The sequence below is a fragment of the Cricetulus griseus genome, chromosome 3, assembly GCF_003668045.3.
Source record: "Cricetulus griseus strain 17A/GY chromosome 3, alternate assembly CriGri-PICRH-1.0, whole genome shotgun sequence".
Lineage (NCBI taxonomy): Eukaryota > Metazoa > Chordata > Mammalia > Rodentia > Cricetidae > Cricetulus > Cricetulus griseus.
In genome coordinates, this window is record NC_048596.1 from 133442250 (window position 1) to 133465005 (window position 22756).

General features: G+C 47.3%; 1 protein-coding gene across 2 annotated transcripts in view; it reads right to left on the bottom strand.

Annotated features, from left to right (window-relative positions):
• Otud7a (OTU deubiquitinase 7A) overlaps window positions 1–22756 on the bottom strand; it is a 119607-nt gene that overhangs the window by 20646 nt on the left and 76205 nt on the right. Inside the window, exons 4-8 of one of the 2 annotated variants that reach the window (XM_035442473.1) lie at window positions 17515–17616; window positions 11235–11362; window positions 10524–10618; window positions 6776–6903; window positions 4644–4793 (exon numbers count right to left, since the gene is read on the bottom strand). In XM_035442473.1, coding sequence (XP_035298364.1) covers window positions 4644–4793; window positions 6776–6903; window positions 10524–10618; window positions 11235–11362; window positions 17515–17616 — 603 coding nt within the window. Of the gene's footprint in view, window positions 1–4643; window positions 4794–6775; window positions 6904–10523; window positions 10640–11234; window positions 11363–17514; window positions 17617–22756 lie in introns of both variants that reach the window. The other variant, XM_035442472.1, reaches the window with a different exon arrangement.

Here is a 22756-nt window from a genome sequence, read left to right on the forward strand (position 1 = left end):
TTCAGAGAGTCATGCTCTCTGCACTTCCTAGGGACACAGGATTTGCCCTACACTCCCTCCAATGACTAGTTCCCACAGGATCCAGTGACTCAGAGCACCCGATCACAAGATGAGGAAATCCCCAGCATGCAGCCATCCTCCAGAGGCCTGGGCCCTTCCAGTCCATCTTCACCATCTCTGCTTGCCCGTCATGCACTTCTCCATCTGGACTTGCCCTCTGACAACACACAGGTATTTTAGGCAGCATCTTGCTTTCTGGCAAGATGTGATGATCCTGGATCTCTGCCCCAATTTCCCACCCTAGACCCAACCATGGTCAATCAAGGGGGACCTGGTTTCTGGTCCTGGGGCATTCTGCAAGCCTCAGGTGGAGGGCCGCATGCTTCTGGGCTGCAAGCCATTACAAAGGCAAACACATCCAGCCTAGGTCACTATGAGTTGGGCTTTGTTTCCTGTGAAGATATCCAATTGGTGTTCGTGTGTACTGTGAGGGGAGAAGACCATGGTAAGAAAGCTGCCTGGCCTCAGGGATGGGGATGGCATGGTGACTCATTTTTTTAATTTTTAGAGATTTATTTTTATTTTATGTGCATGTTGTAAATGCCTGCATGTATGTATGTGTAACTCATGATTGCTTAGTACCCTCAAAGGCCAGAAGAGAGTGTCAGTTCCCTGAAACTGGAGTTATAGGTGGTTGTAAGCTACATAGAACTGGGAAATGAACCTGGTCCCCTGCAAGAGCAGCGAGTGTTCTTAACCACTGAGCCATCTCTCCAGCTCCAGAACCTCATCTTTGAGGGTTGACAGGTATTTACAGGCAGTGTCATGCTTCATTCAAGCTAGGTGGTACTAGGGTAGAGCCCAACACAGCCAGCTGACCTCAGGCTCTGAAGCTGTCGGTGAGGCTCTTGTTTAGACCCTAGCTGAAGGAAAGAAAGGTGTGTACATAGGAGGGTGGGAAGCAGAGGACTGTGTCACCAAGTCAGATGCTGGCACCACTGCTAGACGAGCACACTCTACCCTTGAATCTTGAGCTGGAGAGGGTGTGAGTGACCATTAGGTAGAGCTTGCACCCAAGACAATAGCCATGAACCTCTGACATTCTTGATTGCTAGGAGAATGAGCCACTCATCTGTCTGAGAGCCTAGCAGCCAGCTTAGTGTTTCCAGACAAGGCCTGTTAGTAAGGATCCAGTTTCTGTATTTGGGCCTTTCCCTGATGAGCAGACACTGCTAGCGAAAAAGTGCAACTCCCAGCGGAGCTGCTCGGAAACACAGCACGTCTTTTTTCTCCCCACTATACTTTATTTCTTAGGCTGCTTCATAACTAGGAATGCCAAATGGGAAGCTCAGCTTAGCACAAGTCTTCAAGGAAGGGCTGCCTTTCTTTCCAGTGAAAAGGCAATTATAGGAAGAAAAGGCATTTGGTAATGCACACAGTGTGAGTCTGTCCCAAGCCCTGTCCTGAACAGCCCAGACTTGTCTTGCCCTGCTCTGGACAGCACAGGATCCTCCTGCCCTGCTCTGGACAGCACAGGGTCACTCTGCACTACACTGGACACATGAGTCTGCTCTGCTAGGTCACTGGCATTTTATAACAGCCTGTCACTTCTGTCCAGGCTACTTTTGTACCTGCATCATGACTGGTCAGTTCCAAGACCAGTTCCAAGCCCCACCCCGGTCTACCTGCCCTTCCCATTAGACTACGGTCCCGAATGCTTGTCACATGTCTTCCTCTCCCTAAATAGTGGAGAGAGGTCTAAGGAGGGATGCAGAGATGTTGCTCAGTACATGCCCGTGGGACTGCTCTTGTCCTTCCATCACAGGATAAAGGAGTATATGGCTAACGTGGGCAGTGGGGGAACAGAGGCTCTTCTACTGGTTCTCTGCGGGCGGCACAGGGAATGGAATAGCGAAGCAGGAGCTCCTTCATCTGAAGCTTCTGCAGTTTCATTATAGATGGCCATGATTTAAAATATTTCATAGAAAATTCCAGAAACCAACAATTCACAAGATGAAACTGTGTATTGCTCTGAGTTGTGTGAAGAAACTTCACACCTCTCATGTGCGCGAAGCATCCCTTTGTCACTGAGACCACACAGTAGATGCTGTCATTAGCTGTCTGCTGTCAGTCAGGGACCTCTGTGCTTGTGCATGCCACCCCTTATCCATGGGCCCCAGAGTACAAAGCAGCAATGATGGGATTTAGACCTGCATGCAAGGAGAAGCCAGGAAGTACTTCCTTGAAGCAGAAAGGGGAAGCTTTTTTAACTTAGTAAGTAAATAAAAGTAATCAAAGCCTGTTATCAAGGCCCACAGCCACAGTGAAGTCATGGAGAAACATAGAAATATCAATGCTAGTTTTGCTGCTGTGTTGGCAGTTGGTGAGTGCCTACTGTGGGGGAAGGCCACACACAGGGACAATGTATTCAGGTTTTGGGCCATCCAGGATGTCAGCTACCCACATCTACAGTGTCTCCCTTGGCTGATGGCAGAGCCACTGTTGGTAATAGCTCTATAGAGGTATATCTTCCATAGACCCTGCATCCTCTCCAGGGCTCTAACTTGGTCTGTGAGAACTGGCAGGGCAAATGTGCAGTTCTGGGCATGTAGTGGCCTAGGAGGCAGGACACACAGAGACCCTGGAGGGACTCAGACAGCCACAGAACCCAAGAGTTATCTGCACTATGCTCTGGGGCCAGAACATGGAAAAAGCTTGTCCCTCAGGGTGAAACACCCTCACTCTGCCACATTTCCTAGAGTGAGTACCTCTCACAGCTATCATGTCACGGGAAAGGCATTTGGAGGTTGCAGCTGGAAGACCTCTGGGGGGATCTGAAACTGTGAACTTGAAGCAGACCTCAGGGGATCTTGGGACACTTGACAAGGAGGCCCAGTCCTGGCCCACACCACACCCTGAGGAAGGCTTTTGCCCTGCAAGGGCTATAGTGTGAAGGGTGGTTGCCTTCATGTGCATAGGGTTTCAGCAACTGAGAGATCTGAAGCAGGAAGATCACTGAGTCCAGGGGTCTGGAGGCTATCCTGGACAATGGAGGAAGACCTCATCTCAGACCAAACTAAAACAGAAGCAAAGCAAAACCATAGGGAAGGAGGCAGGCACCAGGCACCAGGCTTTGGCAATGGAGAGCCTCTTTTGGTGGTCAGAGGTAGTGAGAGAGTGATGAACAACTGTCTGTTACCTTCAATGCTGGGACCCATTTCTGGCTATACAGCATGTGAGCTGGGGTTTGATTTGGCTTTTGGGGAGGGGGCCAGGGATTCAGATCCCATCCCAGACCTGCAGACTCTCTGACTGGCCATCAGACCAGGAACATATGTGGAAGGGTGCTTGATAGGGGCTGGAGGAGGTAGGGCCTGGACATTGTCTATGTCCCACCTTGCCAGTTGTCCACAGGAAGGGACAGGATGTGGAGGCTCTGATATCCTCAGTGTAAAGAGTCAGGAGGGTCACCCCAAGCTTCCAGCTTGTGGAAGCCCTGGACCAACCACCTGGGGTTTCCTAGAACCACATTTAAGGTCAGGAACCCTAAAACACTGACTTTCAGTCTCCTGAGGAAAATTCCAATCTATACTGAAAATAAGTATAGATTTCGTGGCAACACGAAAGCCTGTCTGCTCTACTCAGACACCACTCACATATCCATCATAGCTAACATGAGAGAGCAAACGAATGTCCTCTTTGCCAGCAGGACAGCACAGCGGCTATAAATCAGCCCCACCAGTGCCTTACTGATAGCCACAGGTGTGCACTGTGCATAGCACGTGGCGCTGGTCAGGTCTGCCCATCAGCACTGAGATAGCTTTTTTCGGGAAACCTAACTATAGTGATTCATAGATAAAGTGTTGACTTTTTGGTTCAAAAGCTTACTAGTGTAAGCAGGAGTGGGCATCCTTTCATGAACAGTGCTAGCAAATGAATGTCAGAGGCCATCAGGCCACACACATAGTCTGCTGCCCAATTGCAAAGCAGCCACAGGGAAAATGTCAGGCAATGAGCTTGGCTGTGTGCTAGTAAAAAACTATTTGCAAACTAAGTGCTGGGCCACAGCTTGCCAATACTTGCTCTGAAGGGACTTTGTTTTCCAACTCTATCTAAGGTGGATTGCATCTATACAAAAATTCACATAGGACATTAGCAATAATTAGTTTTACAGCTAAAATCCCCTCTAAGGACACAGCATGTATTTCAAAAGGCTAAAAGCAAGGATTTTGAACATTTTCAACATAAGAAGTAATAAATGTTGGAGAAGGTAGATACGTTTTCCCTGACTAGAGTACTACATAGTGTATATACACTGAAATACAACACGAATACACTTGATTTTATGTGTCAGTTAAAATTAGTTAAATTATAGAAAATTTACATATGCCCATGACAGAAACCAACAGCTAAGTACAGGCAGTGGTACCTCATTTCCTAAGTGGTTTAGGTGGACCCTTACCTCTAATGCTATTGCTGTTTGTGAACACATATGCATACCTACTGGGCATGGCTATGCAGACACCATGGCTGCTCCTTGTGTGTGCATGTGCTCTAGGCAGTTGTCCACACATACCACATCTCCAGCTTCCTCCATCCCTCCACACCACCTTACCCCATCATGTCTCAGGAGCTGGACCAACCTTGTTCTCTCTGCTGGTCTCTCTGTTCCATGGACACAAGGGCTGAGAAATGCGCTTGATCATAGGCCAGAACCAGGGGCGAACAGTGACACCTGTTGGGGGGCACCTCCAGGGGCAGGTAGATCCCTCCAAATGGGATGGGTGCAAACGCTGTGGGTACAGACAGGGTAGAGGCGGAGTGGAAGAGTGGGGAAGGGAGTACAGAGAAAGGGAGTGGTGGGTCGATGTGGGGAGGGGGAGTAGAATTAGTGAGCAAGGCCAGGACTGAAGGTTTCCATGGTGATCTGTCTGGGTAGCCTGTGCCCAAGAGCTACACCATAGTCAAAAGAGTGGCAGGGTCAGGGCTAAGACCATTGCCCAAGATGGTCAGCGATATCACCCACTAGCTTGTCTAGAAGTCCACCCTGTCCTTTCTCTTCTAATGTTCACACACAGGCAGGACCTACATGTCCCGATAGTGCCTGGTGCATATTTTGAAAATGACTTCTGTGGAACAGAAGGGACAAGCCAGAGAGCTCTGATACTGAGCTGCAGATCAGGTGGAACACAAGAAGTAGAGATGCTATCTTTGTGTGATGAGACACCATCCTGTTCATGTTCTTATGAAGAACAAGGGAAGAGAAGTCTAAAAACCACTTCCATAAACACCTGCCCCAAGCAGTAGCTCTTTCTCTCCTTCTTTTCTTTTCCCCACTGAAAAAGGTCTCATGTAGCCCTGACTCACTACATAGCTGAAGATGACCTTGAACTTCTGATTCTCTTGACTTGGCCCCATGAGTTCTGGGATTACAGGCATGTACCACCATGCCCATTTTATGTAGTGCTGGAATGGAACCAGGGCTTTGTGCATGCTAGGCAAGCTGTCTACCCACTGAGCCATACCACCAGCCTAGCATCTGGGGTTTTGTTCACAAAGAACATTGCCTTTGGCCTCAGAGTGGGACTCGAAACCTCCTCGGAGCAGAGCACAGGGACCTTTAGAATGGTCTCTAAGGTCCTTTTAATGCCCCCCTTCACTCAGTTTGTACTGGGCAGGACAATTCTGTCCTCATAAGAATCCCGTTTTGAGGTCTTTAATAAGAGGAAGAAACATGGGCAGGCTGCCCTGGCGGCTGGCTCTGGTGCTGGGCAGCAGGGAGGAGAGTAGTGCAGGGCAGGACACATATTCTGCTAGCCCCTGCCCTCAGGGCAGCCCCAGCCAGGCTGCTGTTTCTCTGACATGAAGACTGAAGCCTGGCTGGCAGGGCTACAGGAGGTTCATGACTTCTGCTATGGGATAGATTGACATTTAAGTGGAGCCGAGTGAAATGTCATGGGGTCACCTGAGTGGCATGCTGTAGTAAAGAGATGTTGTGGATGATGCCATCTTTAGAAGTGACAAAACAAGGAAAAAAATGGCAGTAAGAGTAAACTGGATTGCACCGGTGCTGCCAAGCAGAATGGAAAATGAATCACATAATGGGAAGTGCTGGGTACTGGAAAGTGCTGGAAAGAGTGGGGTCTGCTGAGTGGGGCAGCTCCTGGCTCTTCCTCTTCAGAGCATAGCCAACCCTGTGGCGTCTCAGCCATCCTTCCTACAGCTCTTTGGACTCCCAGAAGCTCCAGGATTGGGGATGACATGCGAGGGTCTATATCCTGTCTCAGGCTGAACCTGGATGGGGGTATTGTCTAGCCATACTGGGGCTTCAGTGTACTTCTCTATCTGGGGAAGGTTGTGTGAGGAGCTGAGGGAGGGGTCATTGAAGAAGAAGCCGCACATGGGCCAGGCTTTCAGTGGATGGACAACAGCAGCTTGGCTACTCCTGCAGTTAGTTCCTGACTCTCTACTACCCTCCAGAGCTCCCACTCTGCCCTCCTCCTCTCCTCTCTAATACTCTGTCCTACAGAACCTCTGGAACAGGGCCTGGGGCTTTCAGAGGGATCTGTGCTGTCTGTGGTGGTTGGGCAGATTTCTCAGTCACTTGCTGGTGTCATGCAGGACAGGTGATCGGTGCTGCACTGGAGGAAGAAGAGACACATGGAATAATGCCATCTTGGTGTATGTCTCAGAGTGACATGATGACTCTGCCTATGTGCAGGTAGATGTCACCCTTTCTGTACCACCACTAAATATGGTTTCCTGAGGATCCTACCTTCGCCACCCGAGTCTCTCAGCATGGTGTCTGCCACCACCACAATGGGTCTCCGCAATATGTGGGCTAGGACAAAGACATGGAACTCTTCCAGGCTTTCATATACAGGATCTTCAGAGTTGTCCACACTAGGGAACAAAACAGAGTGATCTTGTCATGATACTAGACTGGGGTGGGGAACAGAAAAGGAAGGGACCCTGAGTAGGAACTGTGCACCCCCAAACACTGAACCCTGTCTACCAGGGTCTGAGGAACCCTGTAGAACAGTTCCTGGGAAGATGTCATGAGAAAGTTCCTCCCCAGCCTGGGTCCAAGCTCCTGCCTAACCTCGGGGGTAGAGTAGGCCCTGAGAATCACTGTCATCCAGACTGTGAGACACTGGGGCAGAAGACTGTGACCTAGATGTCCCTCAACAACAGGGCTACCCTCTAAGGAGAAAGGAGCCAGAGCTCTTAGATGGTGGGACCTTGTTTAAGTCTCCTAAATGTGATGATGGTGTACTGCAGGAGGTGATGGACTCTATGGATTTCAGTCCCCTGGGGCTTCTGGAATCAGTTCCCTGAAGACATCAAGGGGGTGGGGATGGCTGTGGGGCCTGGGATGTCTGGGAAAGAACTCCATGTGCAGAGTGCTGGGCCATCACTGTCTCCATCACTCCTAGAACAAAGGCTGTAAATCCTAAGACATGCAACATGCCTTTGGGGGAGATCCCATGTTACATTATTTCCTTTCTTTCTTTCTTGCTTTCTTTCTTTCTTTCTTTCTTTCTTTCTTTCTTTCTTTCTTTCTTTCTTTCTTCCTTCCTTCCTTCCTTCCTTCCTTCCTTCCTTCCTTCCTTTCTTCCATTTTGCCTTTTTCTTTGGTGGTTCACTATCTTTATTTGATAGTTAAAGATGTGGCAGTAATCAGAAGTCACAAAAAGTCACACAGAACCATCTGGAAGTTATTCTCCAGCCTTCCACCTCTTTACTCTGAGAGGGATCAGAATGATTCTTGTTTACAGGACCACCTTTGACACACCAGGACATAGCCACCCAAATGACAAGCTAACATGCAGCCACCAGGCCTGCTCACAGTGGTCCCAGTGACACTTGTAAGATGCAGGACCCAGCTGAGGGCCATGAGCTGCTTTCTCTCTGGTTCCTTCAGTCTCCCCCAGCCCACAATGCTGCTCCGTATTTCCCAACCATGGCACTTCCGAGACGATGAGGAGTACAGGGCAGGTGTCTTGTGGAACCTTCTCATCCTGGGTCTCTATGACGTTAGCCTATGATTTGCCAAGTCGTCCTCCACTGTCCTCTCAGGTGGTGTGACGTTTGCAGGTTGTCCTACCACGGTGGTGGGGCCTCGGTCACTGGCTCTTCTCTCAGCCACACCCTCACAGAGATGCTCACCTCTATAATCAACACGTGTTCCACTGGAGAACTAGGAACCTCTGTACATCTCTGTTCTTTCACACGCTTGTTGATAGCACTGTGGAGTTCTTGTCTTATACTTTTACTAAATGACTAATAATCCGTTTGTGCTATTATGATGTGCAAATATACTTTGATTTGGCCATCCTCACTTATTTCAGCTTGGTCTGTGTCCTTATGACATATCCTTGCCATTCTTTTGGATTACTTCCTCATTCTTTGGCACAAGAAGATTGGACCGTATGGGCACATATACCATCCTCTCTGGCTGCCTGTGAGTCGTGTCCCACAGCTGCCCTGGGACATGCTAAGTCCATGAGTACTCTCATTGCAGCCTAATGCTGACAAAGTTCATCCTTCCTATAACTTCCTCCTGCACAGAGGGGAACTGCCTGCAACTATCCCACCTTTCCCCCTCATTTGAAGCCATCTCTTGGCCTGTAAGCAGTCTCCCATCTCGGCTGTCATCCCCCACAGTGCTCCACCCTGTCTGGCCTTGGCACTTGCTACCGTCCTTTGTGTTCTCCCATTGTCCACCCACTGCAGACACCCTACCCTGCTTTGTCTACCAAATGACTTGAAGGTAGAGTTGTTTTAGGAAAGAAAGTAGAAGAGGAATGTTTAAAACAAGTTTTGCTTTAAAACAAACAGCTCTGGCTGGGCAGATGGATACAGTGGTTGTGCTCGTGAGGGCCAGAGTTAGGCTCCTCAGAACCTAGGCATAAAAGGTGTGGTGGCTGGCTGCCTGTAATCCTAGCACTTGTGATATAGACAAGGGATTCCCAAGGCTAGCTGGCCAGCTAAGGCTATCAAATTTGTAAGCTCCAGTGAGAAAATGGATCCCAATAAATAAAGAAATGGGTGACTGAGGAAGACAACAGGCATTAATTTGGGGCTTCTATATGTATCCATGTGCGGGCACACATGAGAATGCACATACATGTGCCTGCATTCTTGAGAATGCACATATATTCACATCTTCCCCCAAACAAAACATACAGATTCCTGTAGGTTCCACATCCGAAGATTCAACCAATGGAGATAAGCACTAAAGAACTAGATGAACTTTTTTTTTTTTTTTGCTTATTCCCTAAACAGTATATTACACTTTTTTCTTTAGAAGTACCTAGTTTCAGGAAACTTGTTATAGCAATGGAAAACAGACAATCATACTTGATTGCTGTTACTCTCCTTTCTCCCACCTACGCTTTCCCAGAAGAGATTTGTTCTTCTCCTTGGCAAGTGTGGGAAGTCCAACAGTGAAGGAAACATGGACTGGAAGGAACACCTGGGACTTGGAGGGCATGGAACAGACAAGAGCTAAGTTTTCAGGAATGAGTCTTCAACTGTTCAAATATGCCTGCCTGGACACAGGATGGGCTGTTGGGGCTGACCTGTCATCTCACTAAAACTAAGCGATGAGCAGCCCATAGGAATTGTGGGTTTCTGCACCCAAGTCTCATGTCGGAACACAGCTCCATATGGTGCCACTGTGGGCTCTGCTGGAATGCATCCTCCAGCTGGAGCTGCCAGAGGGCTAGGCCCAGTGGGCCCAGAGGCTGCCTTGGCCTGTGAACATGAGGCTGGTTCACGTGTTCTTGGTGATGCGCAGTTCTGTGTTCTTGGTGTCAGTCCTCATTCTTTGTGCTGTGGCAGAGACATTTTCTGGGGTGATACCTTTTCCTTCAGGACAAAGGAGCAAAAATCAAAGAATGCACCTTCTGAGATTTCGTGGCCAAATGTTCCACAGTGTGCCTGTTGGACTGGCCTGCTCTTCATTCCCACAGTGGAACGCTGGAGCTGACCTGCAGGAGCAAGCTATTTTTGAATGCACAGTGTGCACGGCCTTGGGGCTAAGACTACACATCCTATCCATGGAGTCCATTTGGGAAGCGCTGCGGTGGTGTGATGACCTCTTGCTTTCAGTGTGACTTGAAAACACACACTAAATAGATTAAGGAAAAACTCTATAAACATTGGCTGGTGTTTTCACAGCCCTGTGTACGCAATGACAGCTGTGGCAAAGACCAGCTCCTCCAGGCCTCATCCAGGCCTGGCTATGCCCTGAGTGCCCTACCTACTACTGTTTGCTTTGTATGATGAGCCTGAGGGAGACAGAGCTGGGCAGCTCTCATGAGCTCGTGTGTAGGGAGCGTGGGTACTTGTGTCCCACCTCCTCTCCCCTCCTATGTTGGCCTCATTTATAATGGGCACTCCCTGTCTTCTGCTACCTGGTTAGCATGCAGGATTGCTTCCTCTCCTCCCCAAGCTCTTTGAGGCCCTGAGTATCCAGGAGCTCTGGAAGACCCACAGGAGAGCAGGGTAGCACTCACCCACCACCTGTGCCGCTGCCATTCTTGCTGAGGTGTGTACGAGGCTCGCTGGAGGCCAGTTTTAGCAGCTCTGTCCACTCTCGCTCCCATTCCTCCTCAGTGTACACCAGCCCTGACTGGCGCGAAGGGAAGCTGGTTCAGGAAGCAGCGGCTGTCTCACCTGCCTTTACCCCCTCCTCCCACCAAGGTGGCCACCCAGCTTGGCCTAAGTCCCACTAGGATCCAGCCTGGTCACATCTGTTGGTGTCCCCTGAAGGCCACTCTTACTGTATTATCAGAAATTCCAGCCCTGATTTCAGAGCTGTTGGGAGTCCTCCCATTATCAAGGTCACTCCTGTGAGAATGAGTGACCCTGGCTGGGGCTGACCAAGGCACAGCTTAAAGGGCCAACAAGCCATTTTACCCCAAATATAGGCCGATTCTTCTTGTGGAAAAGAGTGCTAATGCCACCATGGCTAGGGGCTGCCGAGGATTCCTCTGGATCGAGGGGGCCAAGAGCATCGCAGATCAGTGCATGTCTACATATTTCATTAGCCATGCTGAGGCAATGTAAATGCCAAGGAAGACTTTCCTAACCACAGCTGCATGGGAGGTGTGAGTAGGAGGTGTGCTGCTGTCCACCCTGCGCTTGTAACAGGGCTCCTCTGGGTTATAGCCCAGCCAGAGGCTGCATCCACGTGCAGCCCTGCTCCAGCAGAGGCGGGTACCAACCTCCTTGTTTTGCTGTGTCTGCTGCCACCTCCACCTCCGCTTCAGGGCTTCCCGCTCAGCACCCGTCCTCATCATGGTGTAGAGAGCTTTCCGCAGAACCAGGTCCCGGTCGTGAAAGCCCCACATTCCTGCAGCCAGGAGGCCATGAGGGACAGAGAAGGAAGTGACATAAGAGATCAGTCAGAGGAGATGCAAAGGGTCACAACTCAGCAGGCTGACCTCCCACATAGGTGCACAGGAAGGAACTGCCATGTCAGACAGCTATTTAGTGTCACCACAGGCTTGCAGCCCTCCGCCAACAGCATGCTGTTATGTGTGCATTCTTGCTGCTCAGATATGTGAATGAAGCTGTACTTCCTGTCCTAACAAAACAACAGCAGGTGAAGGGCAAGAACTGCCTCTCTCTAGGACCTAAGGCTACATACCCTCTCCTGCAGGTTTTTCTGGAGAGGCCAAATACTCACCACAGGTCTTGGGTTTGGGTGAGAGATTGGGGACAAGTTGGTGACATATCCTCATAGAGGGCCCCATATGTGCATGACCGATAGGATTCTGGCTTCCCTAAGGCCCACTACAGATGATGTGTGAAGTCCTAGCACAGGGCATCTGAGCTCTCTGAGCAGCAGTGTCAGTTGGTACCTCTGCATATGTCTGGGGCATTACAGGGACCTTGCTTCCTGGGGAGAAGGACTCCACTGAGGTTGGTGCTGAGGGACTAAAAGGACAAGCCATCTATCTCTGAGTACAAACTGTGGGTGGCTAGGACATGGTCAAGGAACCCCATCAATGAGAAGCACATTGAAATGAGCTACAGCCATGGCTGCAGGGGGAAAAGGAGAATCCATCTAACTGTCAACTCATTCTTTCACCTTTCTACCATCCATCCATCCATCCATCCATGCATCCATGCATCCATGCATCCATGCATCCATCCATCCATCTATGCATCCATCCATCCATGCATCCATCCATCCATCCATCCATCCATCCATCCATCCATCCATCCATGCATCCATCCATCCATGCATCCATCCATCCATGCATCCATCCATCCATCTATGCATCCATCCATCCATGCATCCATCCATCCATCTATGCATCCATCCATCCATGCATCCATCCATCTATGCATCCATCCATCCATGCATCCATCCATCCATGCATCCATCCATCCATGCATCCATCCATCCATGCATCCATCCATCCATGCATCCATCCATCCATGCATCCATCCATCCATCTATGCATCCATCCATCTATGCATCCATCCATCCATGCATCCATCCATCCATGCATCCATCCATCCATGCATGCATCCATCCATCTATGCATCCATCCATCCATGCATCCATCCATCCATGCATCCATCCATCCATCTATGCATCCATCCATCCATGCATCCGTCCATCCATGCATCCATCCATCTATGCATCCATCCATCCATGCATCCATCCATCCATCTATGCATCCATCCATCCATGCATGCATCCATCCATCTATGCATCCATCCATCCATCCATCTATGCATCCATCCATCCATGCATCCATCCATCCATGCATCCATCCATCCATGCATCCATCCATCCATGCATCCATCCATCCATGCATCCATCCATCCATCTATGCATCCATCCATCTATGCATCCATCCATCCATGCATCCATCCATCCATGCATCCATCCATCCATGCATGCATCCATCCATCTATGCATCCATCCATCCATGCATCCATCCATCCATGCATCCGTCCATCCATGCATCCATCCATCCATGCATCCGTCCATCCATGCATCCATCCATCTATGCATCCATCCATCCATGCATCCATCCATCCATCCATGCATCCATCCATCCATGCATCCATCCATCCATCTATGCATCCATCCATCCATCCATCTATGCATCCATCCATCCATGCATCCATCCATCCATGCATCCATCCATCCATGCATCCATCCATCCATGCATCCATTCATCCATGCATCCATCCATCCATCTATGCATCCATCCATCTATGCATCCATCCATCCATGCATCCATCCATCCATGCATCCATCCATCCATGCATCCATCCATCCATCTATGCATCCATCCATCCATGCATCCATCCATCCATGCATCCATCCATCCATGCATCCATCCATCCATCTATGCATCCATCCATCCATGCATCCGTCCATCCATGCATCCATCCATCCATGCATCCATCCATCCATTCATCCATCCATCCATCTATGCATCCATCCATCTATGCATCCATCCATCCATCCATCCATCCATCCATCCATCCATCCATCCCAGGCGCTGGGAATATTCATGGCACAACAAAGTTCCTTCAATTTGTGAGCATATATTGTATGGAAGTAAGAAGTGAAGTAGCTATTAAATGAGTGCAAAATGTAAAATGTTCACAACACAAGGGGAGACAAAGCAGGTAAAGGCAGTGGGCAGGTGCATGCCTTATGGTGGGAGTGGATGGAGATATCCACAAAAGGTTCAAATGGACGAAGGATGGAGCTGAGTTGCCATGCCAGGCAGACAGCTCTTCGCAGGCATTGGTGCATTTGAGAAAAGGCAAGAGGTAGAGGCGGTTAGGCCCAGGATGAAGAGGATGAGGCAGAGCAGAAACAGGCCAGCTTGCAAATGAGCTGGGAGCTTTTAGAGCATGACTGGAATTGGTTGTGGGCTGTGACCTCCAGATAGGCAATAACCAAAGACTGCCATGGGCAGTAGCATCCCAGGCTTTTGTCTTTCCCAGTAGAATGGGTGGAGAGAAATGACCACCATCGTTCCTTTCTCATCTCTAGACACGTTTCCTCCCACCTGGCATTCCCTGGACAGGCTCTGCTTCCATAGCTCTTTGAAGGTCTTTCTCACACAGGTTTTCCTTGTTTCAAACACATTTGCCTGCCTGACAGGACAACTGTCATTTTTTTTTTTTTTTTTTTTTTTTTTTAAAGATTTATTTGTGTAAATGCAGGCATGCAGGCATGCAGGCAAGCACTCATGCTCACACATGCAGTTGTCTCAGAGGCCAGAAGAGGGAGCCAGATCATAGTTATAGGAGTTCTTGTAGTAGGTTCTGGAAACCAAACTCTGGTTCTGGCTCTTGACTAAGCTGTCTCTATAGCCCCAGTGACTGTTGTTTTTATGTGTGCCCACTATCCTGCTCAGTCAGGCCTGGTCAGGAGGTGTATCCCCCATGGTACTGGTGTGGTCACATGGATGCTTCTGGTGGTCCTGGATGGCTGGAGTTTTGCTGTGTCAGCACAAATGCAAAGCAAGTACAGGCTGAGAACACTTTTCCAAAATGTCTGGAGTCAGGAGAGCTTCTGATTTGGGGATATGGACATACACAGACACCTTGGGGAGAGAATGCAAGTCTAAATATAAAGTTCATTGACGTTGCCTATGTATTTGTGCACAGATCTAAAGGTAATTTCTGTTACATTTAAAGTGATTTTTGCTTGAAACAGAGGTTTGTGTTGTGGAATTTTCCACTTATGGTGGCATGTTGATGCTCAGGAAGTTTCAGATCCTGGATTTTCAGATTAGGGGTATACAACCTGTACTGGAGTAAAGGACCTGTGGGTTCCAAGCATCCAGTTTTGCAGGGCATTGGTAGAGAGCCTGTTTCCAGGCCAACCATGGCCTGGCCTCTCCTGCAGATGGAGCAAGGCTGGAGGGAGGCCTCAGAGGCCCATCATGCTCATAGAGAAAACAGCATCAGTTGAGGCGCTGCTGAGCACGGAGGCTCCATCACCCGAGGTATGTGAAGGACAAGACATCTCCATACAGGAGCCTTTGCAACAAGATGCAAAGAGACTCCGAGACAGGAGCGGCTCTCCAGTGATCTGTTCTCCAGGCTTTAGGTGAAAAAGTGAACAGCGCTAGGGAAACAGTAACAAATAAGACCCAATGACCAAATCACATTTTAGGGGAGGAAAGGAATAGGAAATTTGTAATGAAAATTCAAGATGTCCAACCCTCCATAAAGATGTACAGTTATTATTTGTCAATTAAAAATAAAAAGACGTGTTGAAAAAGGTCAGTAGAAAATGTTGGATTTGGAAGTGAACATGGTGGGTATATAAAATGGGGAGATAATATGTGCAGTATTGAAAGTGGCCCTCAGTTGGGGTGTTAGTTTCCTTATGAGTAATGTGGCTGCAGAATGAATTCTTTCTATTTACTTCCTTTCCCCTTCCTTCTCTCTGCTTTCAACTTTGCCACAGTTTTTTTTTTCTTTTTGTGGGGGATAACTCCATAAATATGTAATTGGTAGTGAAAGTGTAAAACCCTATGTAGAAGTTTACTGAAATACAAAAGAGTTGGAGATGCATAATATTTGAGTGGCCACCTTAATCTGTGTGATTCCTTTAAAGTTTTTATTTGTGAGCTCATTACAATAAAGTAATTAAAATTTTAATATTGTTTTGAGTTTTAATTACAAATTTCATTTAGTTCAAGATATCTAAATGTCATTTTAAGTATACAATCATTAAGAATAAGTAATAAGATATTTTATGTTGTTTTCCACATGACACCTTCAAAGTCTAGGTGCATTGTAGAATTACATAGTGCTTCCATTGGTAGCAGCTACATTTCAAATATTCCACAATCCCAGCTGCCATACTGGGAAACACACTCCTTGATATACTTAACTACAGTAGAAGCCTGAAAATGATTTAACAAGCAAAATGGGGATTCCTGTTAGGGTTTGTATGCGAATTTTCCCCACAAGTTCAGGTGACTGCATGTTTGGTCCCTAGATGGTGGTTTTGCACAGCTGTGGGACTTTTGAGGAGTGAGACCTAACCAAGGAAGCTGCTGGGAAGTGGACTTTTTCTAATTTTAAAAAATTAAATATTTTTATTCTGAGTGTTTTTTTATTTCTTGAGAGTTTCATACGAGTAAACGAGTACTGTATTTACATCATTTCCCCCCTCTGTCTCCTCCCTCCAACTCCTCCTGTGTCTCCCTCCCCAATTCTTTCTTAGATTCATGGCCTCTTATCTGTTTTACTGTTACATACACACATAGATATGTATAGATCCCACCTGGTGAGTTCACTTGGTGTTGCTTATATGTATATATGTTTAGGGCTGACTGTTTGGGACTGGACAACCTATTAGGGAGTTCATCCCTGGAGAAGACCGAGTCTGTTTTTTGGCAGCCTTCGTGTTTGTCCTCATTGTTTTTGGAGGCAGGTCTCACTGTGTAGCCCTGGCTCATAGCTATCTGCTCCCTAGTGCTGGGATTAAAGGTGTGTACCACCGCAAATGCCCAATGGCATCAGCAGAATGTGCTGGCCCTGCTGTGGGGAGGAAGCACGAAGTGACTGCCTTTCTTCCCCACTGCTGCCATCATACCCATGTACTAATCGAGGTCTCAGAACCTCTGGGCCTCTTTGGGCCCATTCTGAGTCACACTGCTCAGAGCTCTTTCCAGTGTCCTCTTGGCCTGTCTTGTACTGAGCAGGCCCCACTCTGGTCTAAATATGATGTGGGCCTGGCCCTTGATCGGGTTCCATTTAACTGGAAACATAATAAGAGTCATGTTCTTATCTGGGGATCCTGTTCCCTTGGCAGAGACAGTCTTCTAGGAATGATGAAGAGCCATGGACCTGATGTTCAGGCCTCTGGTACAAATCTAGACTTGCCTGTCACACAGCAAGAATGGTCCTAAGACAGAGATTCTAGGAAGTCTACTGAGACCTTGAGTTATCTAATATCGCCATGCACAGCTGTGTATCTGCTGATGGCTTCCCTGGGGAAGGCAGCAAATGCATGTGCTGTGTACCTGTGATTACCTGAATATGCCTACATGGGCCTTCTTCTCATCACAGATTGCTGTCCACAGGCAGCCCCCACACTACCCTGTGCCACACACTGCTCCCAAGTCTTCCTGCTGGAGCCTCATCCAGCATAGCTCTGTTGCCTCTGAACACCCCATGATTTCTGCCTTTTGTTTTGTCTGTGCTGTCTCCTGCCCATGGTGTCTTCCATTCTTTCAAGTCTCACTAAAGATCCAGCATCCTCCAGGAAGCCCTCTTAGATTCTTCCAGAGTACCCTTTCTATGGGCTGTCCTTGAAACTCCTGCTCAAGGTTGCCTAGCAAGACAGGTATTTACCCCACACTGCTGTCTTGTCACCAACCCAACCTGACCAGAAGGGCCAGGATGTCACAGGCATTCTGATGACAACAGCATGAATGTTGTTAACCATGCATCAAATAGACCCAGAGCCCCACTGGCCTCTTTTGGTGCTGTGGTGCTTACCCAGTGAGGCGGCATGTAAGAGGCAGTTCCCATCCCCTGTCGTGGCCAAAGGAAGAAGCCTTTTACAGCTTGTGCACACAGTAGACCACCAGTTAAGGCGACCTGGAAAGGAAGTTCATGTTAGAACAGATGCTCAGAAAGGCAGAGAATAGGTGTGTGTGTGTGTGTGTGTGTGTGTGTGTGTGTGTGTGTGTGTGTGTGTGTGTGTGTGTGTGTGTGATACACAGTCCCAAATATTGATGAAAGGTTTCCTTTTCTCAAACTATGAAGAGAAAAATGGGGTGGAGTGGGGTGGGGTAAAATAAGCTTTTCTTCTCTGAGACCAAAAGTTACATAGTTTGTCTCTGTGTCTGTAGAGTATTTAAGACAGCCAGATGAATGGTAGAGAATGAGGGGTCACAGAAGCAGATAAGATGTATATGCTTCCTTAAAGGTAGCTAAGTCTCTACACCAGTCAGCTCTGACAAGGTAGTGTCTGCACTGTAACACCCAGAACAAGCAGCAACGATAAAGAACTGAGTCACACTCAAACAAATCCTAGCTGGGCATGGTTGGCTCATAACTGTTATCAGTGCTGATGCAGGAGGATTGCATATTTGGGGCTAGTCTGAGTTGTCCAGTGAGATCTTGTTTCAACAACCAACCAACCAACCATCCAACCAACTAAATGATACTATACATACAATATGCTTGCTTCTTGACACCAAAACCAGGCGAAGGTACCAAGAAATATAGTCAGAAATCTCTCATGAATATGCTTCAAAGATTTCAACAGTTGTAAACAAACTGCTCTCAGATATAGATACCAAGAATTACACGGTGTGATCGTGTGAGACTGATTCTAAGAGTGAAAAGTTGGCTCAATATTAAAATATCAATTAGCATAATCCATTGCAATAAACTACAGAAGAAGCAGACCAGATAATCATTCACACAAATGGAGAAAAACCATTTAATGAAAGTCAATACTCTTATTGATTAAGACTAGGGGGCTGGAGAGATGGCTCAGAGGTTAAGAGCACTGACTGCTCTTCCAGAGGTCCTGAGTTCAATTCCCAGCAACCACATGGTGGCTCACAACCATCCCTTATGAGATCTGGTGCCCTCTTCTGATGTACAGATATACATGGAAGCAGAATGTTGTATACATAATAAATAAATAAAATCTTTAAAAAAAAAAAGACTAGGAAGGAGCTCCCTGAACTTAACAAGGAACACCTGCAAGTCCATACAGCATTCTGAATGGTGAAAGAACAAGTGCTTTTCTTCTACATGAGGGGAAGCCCCCATTCGAGAGCATCTGTGTGGACCCCCATACCATAATCCTCCCAGTGAGAGATGCTAAGAATACCATTTGCAGTTACAGATTAGAAAGGAAGAGATAACAGTCCTATTTTCAGATGACATGATGGTTACGTAGAGAATCAGAAGGAAATTACAAAGTCCCGTAATTAGTTTGTAAAGGTCACAGGAGATGAGATCCATATTTGCAAATCAATTGTATTTCTATATACTCACAATAAAATGTGAGAGTCACAACAAAAGCGCAACAGCATGTATAACCACTCAGAAATGACCTAGGCACAGATCTTTTGCCAATGGGCAGTACTCTTACAGGCTGGAGACTGCATGCTGATGGCAAGTTAAAACTTGCTGGGGTGGTGGCGGTGGCACGTGCACGCCTTTAATCTCAGCACTCTTGGGAGGTAGAGGCAGGCAGATCTCTGTGAATTTGAGGCCACCTTTGTCTACAGAGTGAGTTCCAGGACATCCAGGGCTGTTACACAGAGAAACCCTGTCTTGGAAAAACAAAACAAAGTTCAAAACGCTCTGGGAGAATCCCATAAAGGGAGACTTTCCACGCAGTGAGGGTGTGGATTCTTGCAGACTTATAGGCTGAAAGCATTCCCTGTAGCATGGTTTCTTACAGAAAGGAAACCAATAACAACATGGAATTCTGTACCTCAGATAGACTGGAAGAGACAACTCATTACCACTGGACCTGCAGCACACATATTAATCATGGCAGGAAAATATCCTGGGTAGAAGCAGAGGATGTAAACAGAATAAAGAAAACTGAAAGAAAAATATGTTGGTAAAAGTGAGTGAATACTGATTAATTGTAATTAGCAATGTCTCTTGGGGACTAAATTATATGCAAATTAAAACAAATGTCAGCAACAGCATGAACTTTAGCAGTTTCTATTATGTGATGTAAAGTTGAAGGCCTTCCATTGGACAGCAGATGGTAAAAGTACCAACTTAAAGGCAAATTCTAGTAACTCACAGAGACATTTTTGTAAATGGTAGTAAAAAACCAAACGATAGAATAAAAAACAAAACAAAACAAAACAAAATCCCCAAAACCAAAAAATAAAACAAAACCCAGTCTTAAATAACTCCAAAGAGGGGGAAAAAACCTTACTAATACACAAGAAAAGGCAAGATAACAGATTTAGATTTAAACAGGACAATACATTCAAACCAAAGTATACATTGGCACTTATACTAAATGTGAATGACTCGAACACTCCAACAGTGATTCAGGATGAGTAAGTTCTGGGATCTGCTGTATGGCCTGGCTCCTATAGGTAATGAAAGCATCCCATACACTTGAAATCTGCTATGAGAGAGGTCTTAAATATTCTCATTCTCATGGCCTTATCTGAGGGGGTGGACAGTCTAAGAACTTAACCATGGTAGTTATTTCACAATGCAAATGCATATGAAGCACACCTTGTACACTGTGAACACACACAGCCAGCTGCCATAGTTTCCTGGGCACTGGATAAAGGCTCCTAGACCAGAGACAAATGACTTTATTGTCCACAGCACAGTAAGCAGTAGGAGCTTCCTGTCAACGCCAGATCTTCTTGTCCCCCATATCTCACAGGGGTGGTGGGAAGACAGGCACAGATGGGCACTTCTCTCAGTGGTCTATGCTGAAGCTGAGAGACTTGAAGCTTTGTAAACCCCATGCCTTTACATTTATAATGAACTGCAAAAAACGAGAGAGAGAGAGAGAGAGAGAGAGAGAGAGAGAGAGAGAGAGAGAGACACAGAGGGAGCCAGACAGAAGCAGATCTCTCTCTCTCTCTCTCTCTCTCTCTCTCTCTCTCTCTCTCTCTCACACACACACACACACACACACACACGGGGGTGGGGAAGACAGGAGAGGACAGAGATTCCTTTCTTTTGGCAGACAGCGAACAAATCTTCCCGTGGTCGCAGAGCAGACAACATCCTTTTCATAAGGGCTTGCTTTGCTGACGGCCTTCCCCATGGTGGCTCTAAGCCCCAGCTCTACTTTCTAAGTCTTTCAGATCTGGCTGTCAGCCTCACCCCGGGCACAGCCAAGAGTTTGGTGAAAAGCCCTTTACAGGTAAAACCAGATCACAGCTATGGTATCCCAAGTCTTACTAAACTTCTTCCCCCACCTAGATTTTGTGGGTGGAAAGGCCTCCTCTGTCTCAATCTTGGAGTCTCAGAAGCTTAGGTTGATTTAGGAGTAAGATTCTGACTGTCTCTCCTCTCACTGGGCTAGACAGACAGATCTGCCATTAGCCCCTTCATTGATTTTGGGAGCAGGAGACTGCCAGTGCCTTATTTGTGGTAGTAATCTAATTTGTATCCCTGGAATAAATCTGACCTTGCTGACATATATGGATGAGTTCAGTTTGCTAAATATCTTGTGTACAATTGTGTCATGATTATTCATGAGTGACACCCTGAGCCCATCACTTGTCAAATGGAAATGGAACACTCAAGAATACTGCAATCTAGCTTCCAGAGACATCTGGAGATGATATGGGAAGTCAATGACCTCTTGGGGTAGACTTTATCTCTGGTGCTGCTGCCCAGTGTAGAACTGTCGATTGTGTGTGTCTCTCCACATAGTCTCCTCAATGCTGAGCTTGGCTCACTGATGCCTCTGCTGAGCTGAAACCTGGGCTGTTCACTGGGCTTTGGAAAGCTGTTCTGCTCTAGCCTTTATTCTACAGAACCAAAATGCACCTAGCCACCCAACCTCAGAGCAGGACTCAAGGATGCTCTTGTAGGTCTGGCTAATGTTGCCTTGAAACTGCTCCTCTTTGCTGCTGTCAATGATATAGCAATCCATCCACCACATAGAAAGCTACACCCTGGCAGGTTATATAAGACAGTAGACCTCAGCTGCTCATCTAATGACTGGGCCACTCATATTGAAGGGCACACCCAACATTTGTCCTCTGAGGTGACAGACCAGTACTGAGTGGCTTGCATTGCCTGCACTTCTCAGATTCTACCATGGTTACCTGCATCCTCTGTAGACATACATGGCAGTATTCCTACCATCACGGGAGACAGAGAATAAAGGACTCCAAGTTAGTTCTTATGCAGAGGTGGCCACTGTGTGCCACACACATCTGACCACTATTGTGTGTGTGATTGTGTGTGATTGTGTGTGATTGTGTGTGTGTGTGTGTGTGTGTGTGTGTGTGTGTGTGTGTGTGTGTGTGTGTATGAGTACAGCACTAGGGTCTCCTTATTCCAGCAGACAGCAGTATGGCACTGCCTCCCTGGTGTTAACCTTTTCAGGAAACAGCTGTAGTTACAGTCCAACCAGCCAACTCTGGCCACATTGTTATGACCTTTACAACAGCTAATCCATCCTGCTCCTGTAAGTCACCACAACACGCTCACTGGTTCACCAAGCCAGGAGAAAACTCACATGGCAGTGTTGTCTAAATGGTATACTTAAGTGAAAACCAAAATTCATAGCTTCCTGTCTAAGACTGGCAAAACTGTCTGTGAGGCACTAAAGCCAAAGTCTGGAGGCCTACACATGCAAGGACAAAGTGGTCAAAGGAATGCTAAAACTTTGGCTCTTGCTTTCCAGGACATGGTTGGAGGGGATGATGAAGCCTCTCTAAAATAAGAGGACCCCACATCCCCAGTAAGTCACATGCCCTCTGGTCAGAGACACCATGGAGACCTCAGAGATTGGAACCTAACCATTGACTATCCTACAAAGGGTCACTAAAGGGTAAAAAGTTCCCTCTTTGCATGGGAAACCGTGGGGTCAGCAAGGTGCAGCCAATGGCACTGCAGGTAGAGAAAGTGAATGAATCAAAGGTTCTTGTGAATATCAAGGTTCAACAGATCTTAGTAACCATCTCCATGTCTTAAATACCCAGTGGGAAAGCTTAACCAAAAATAATCAGTAATATCACAAAAGAAAACTCTATCAGCCCCCTTCCCC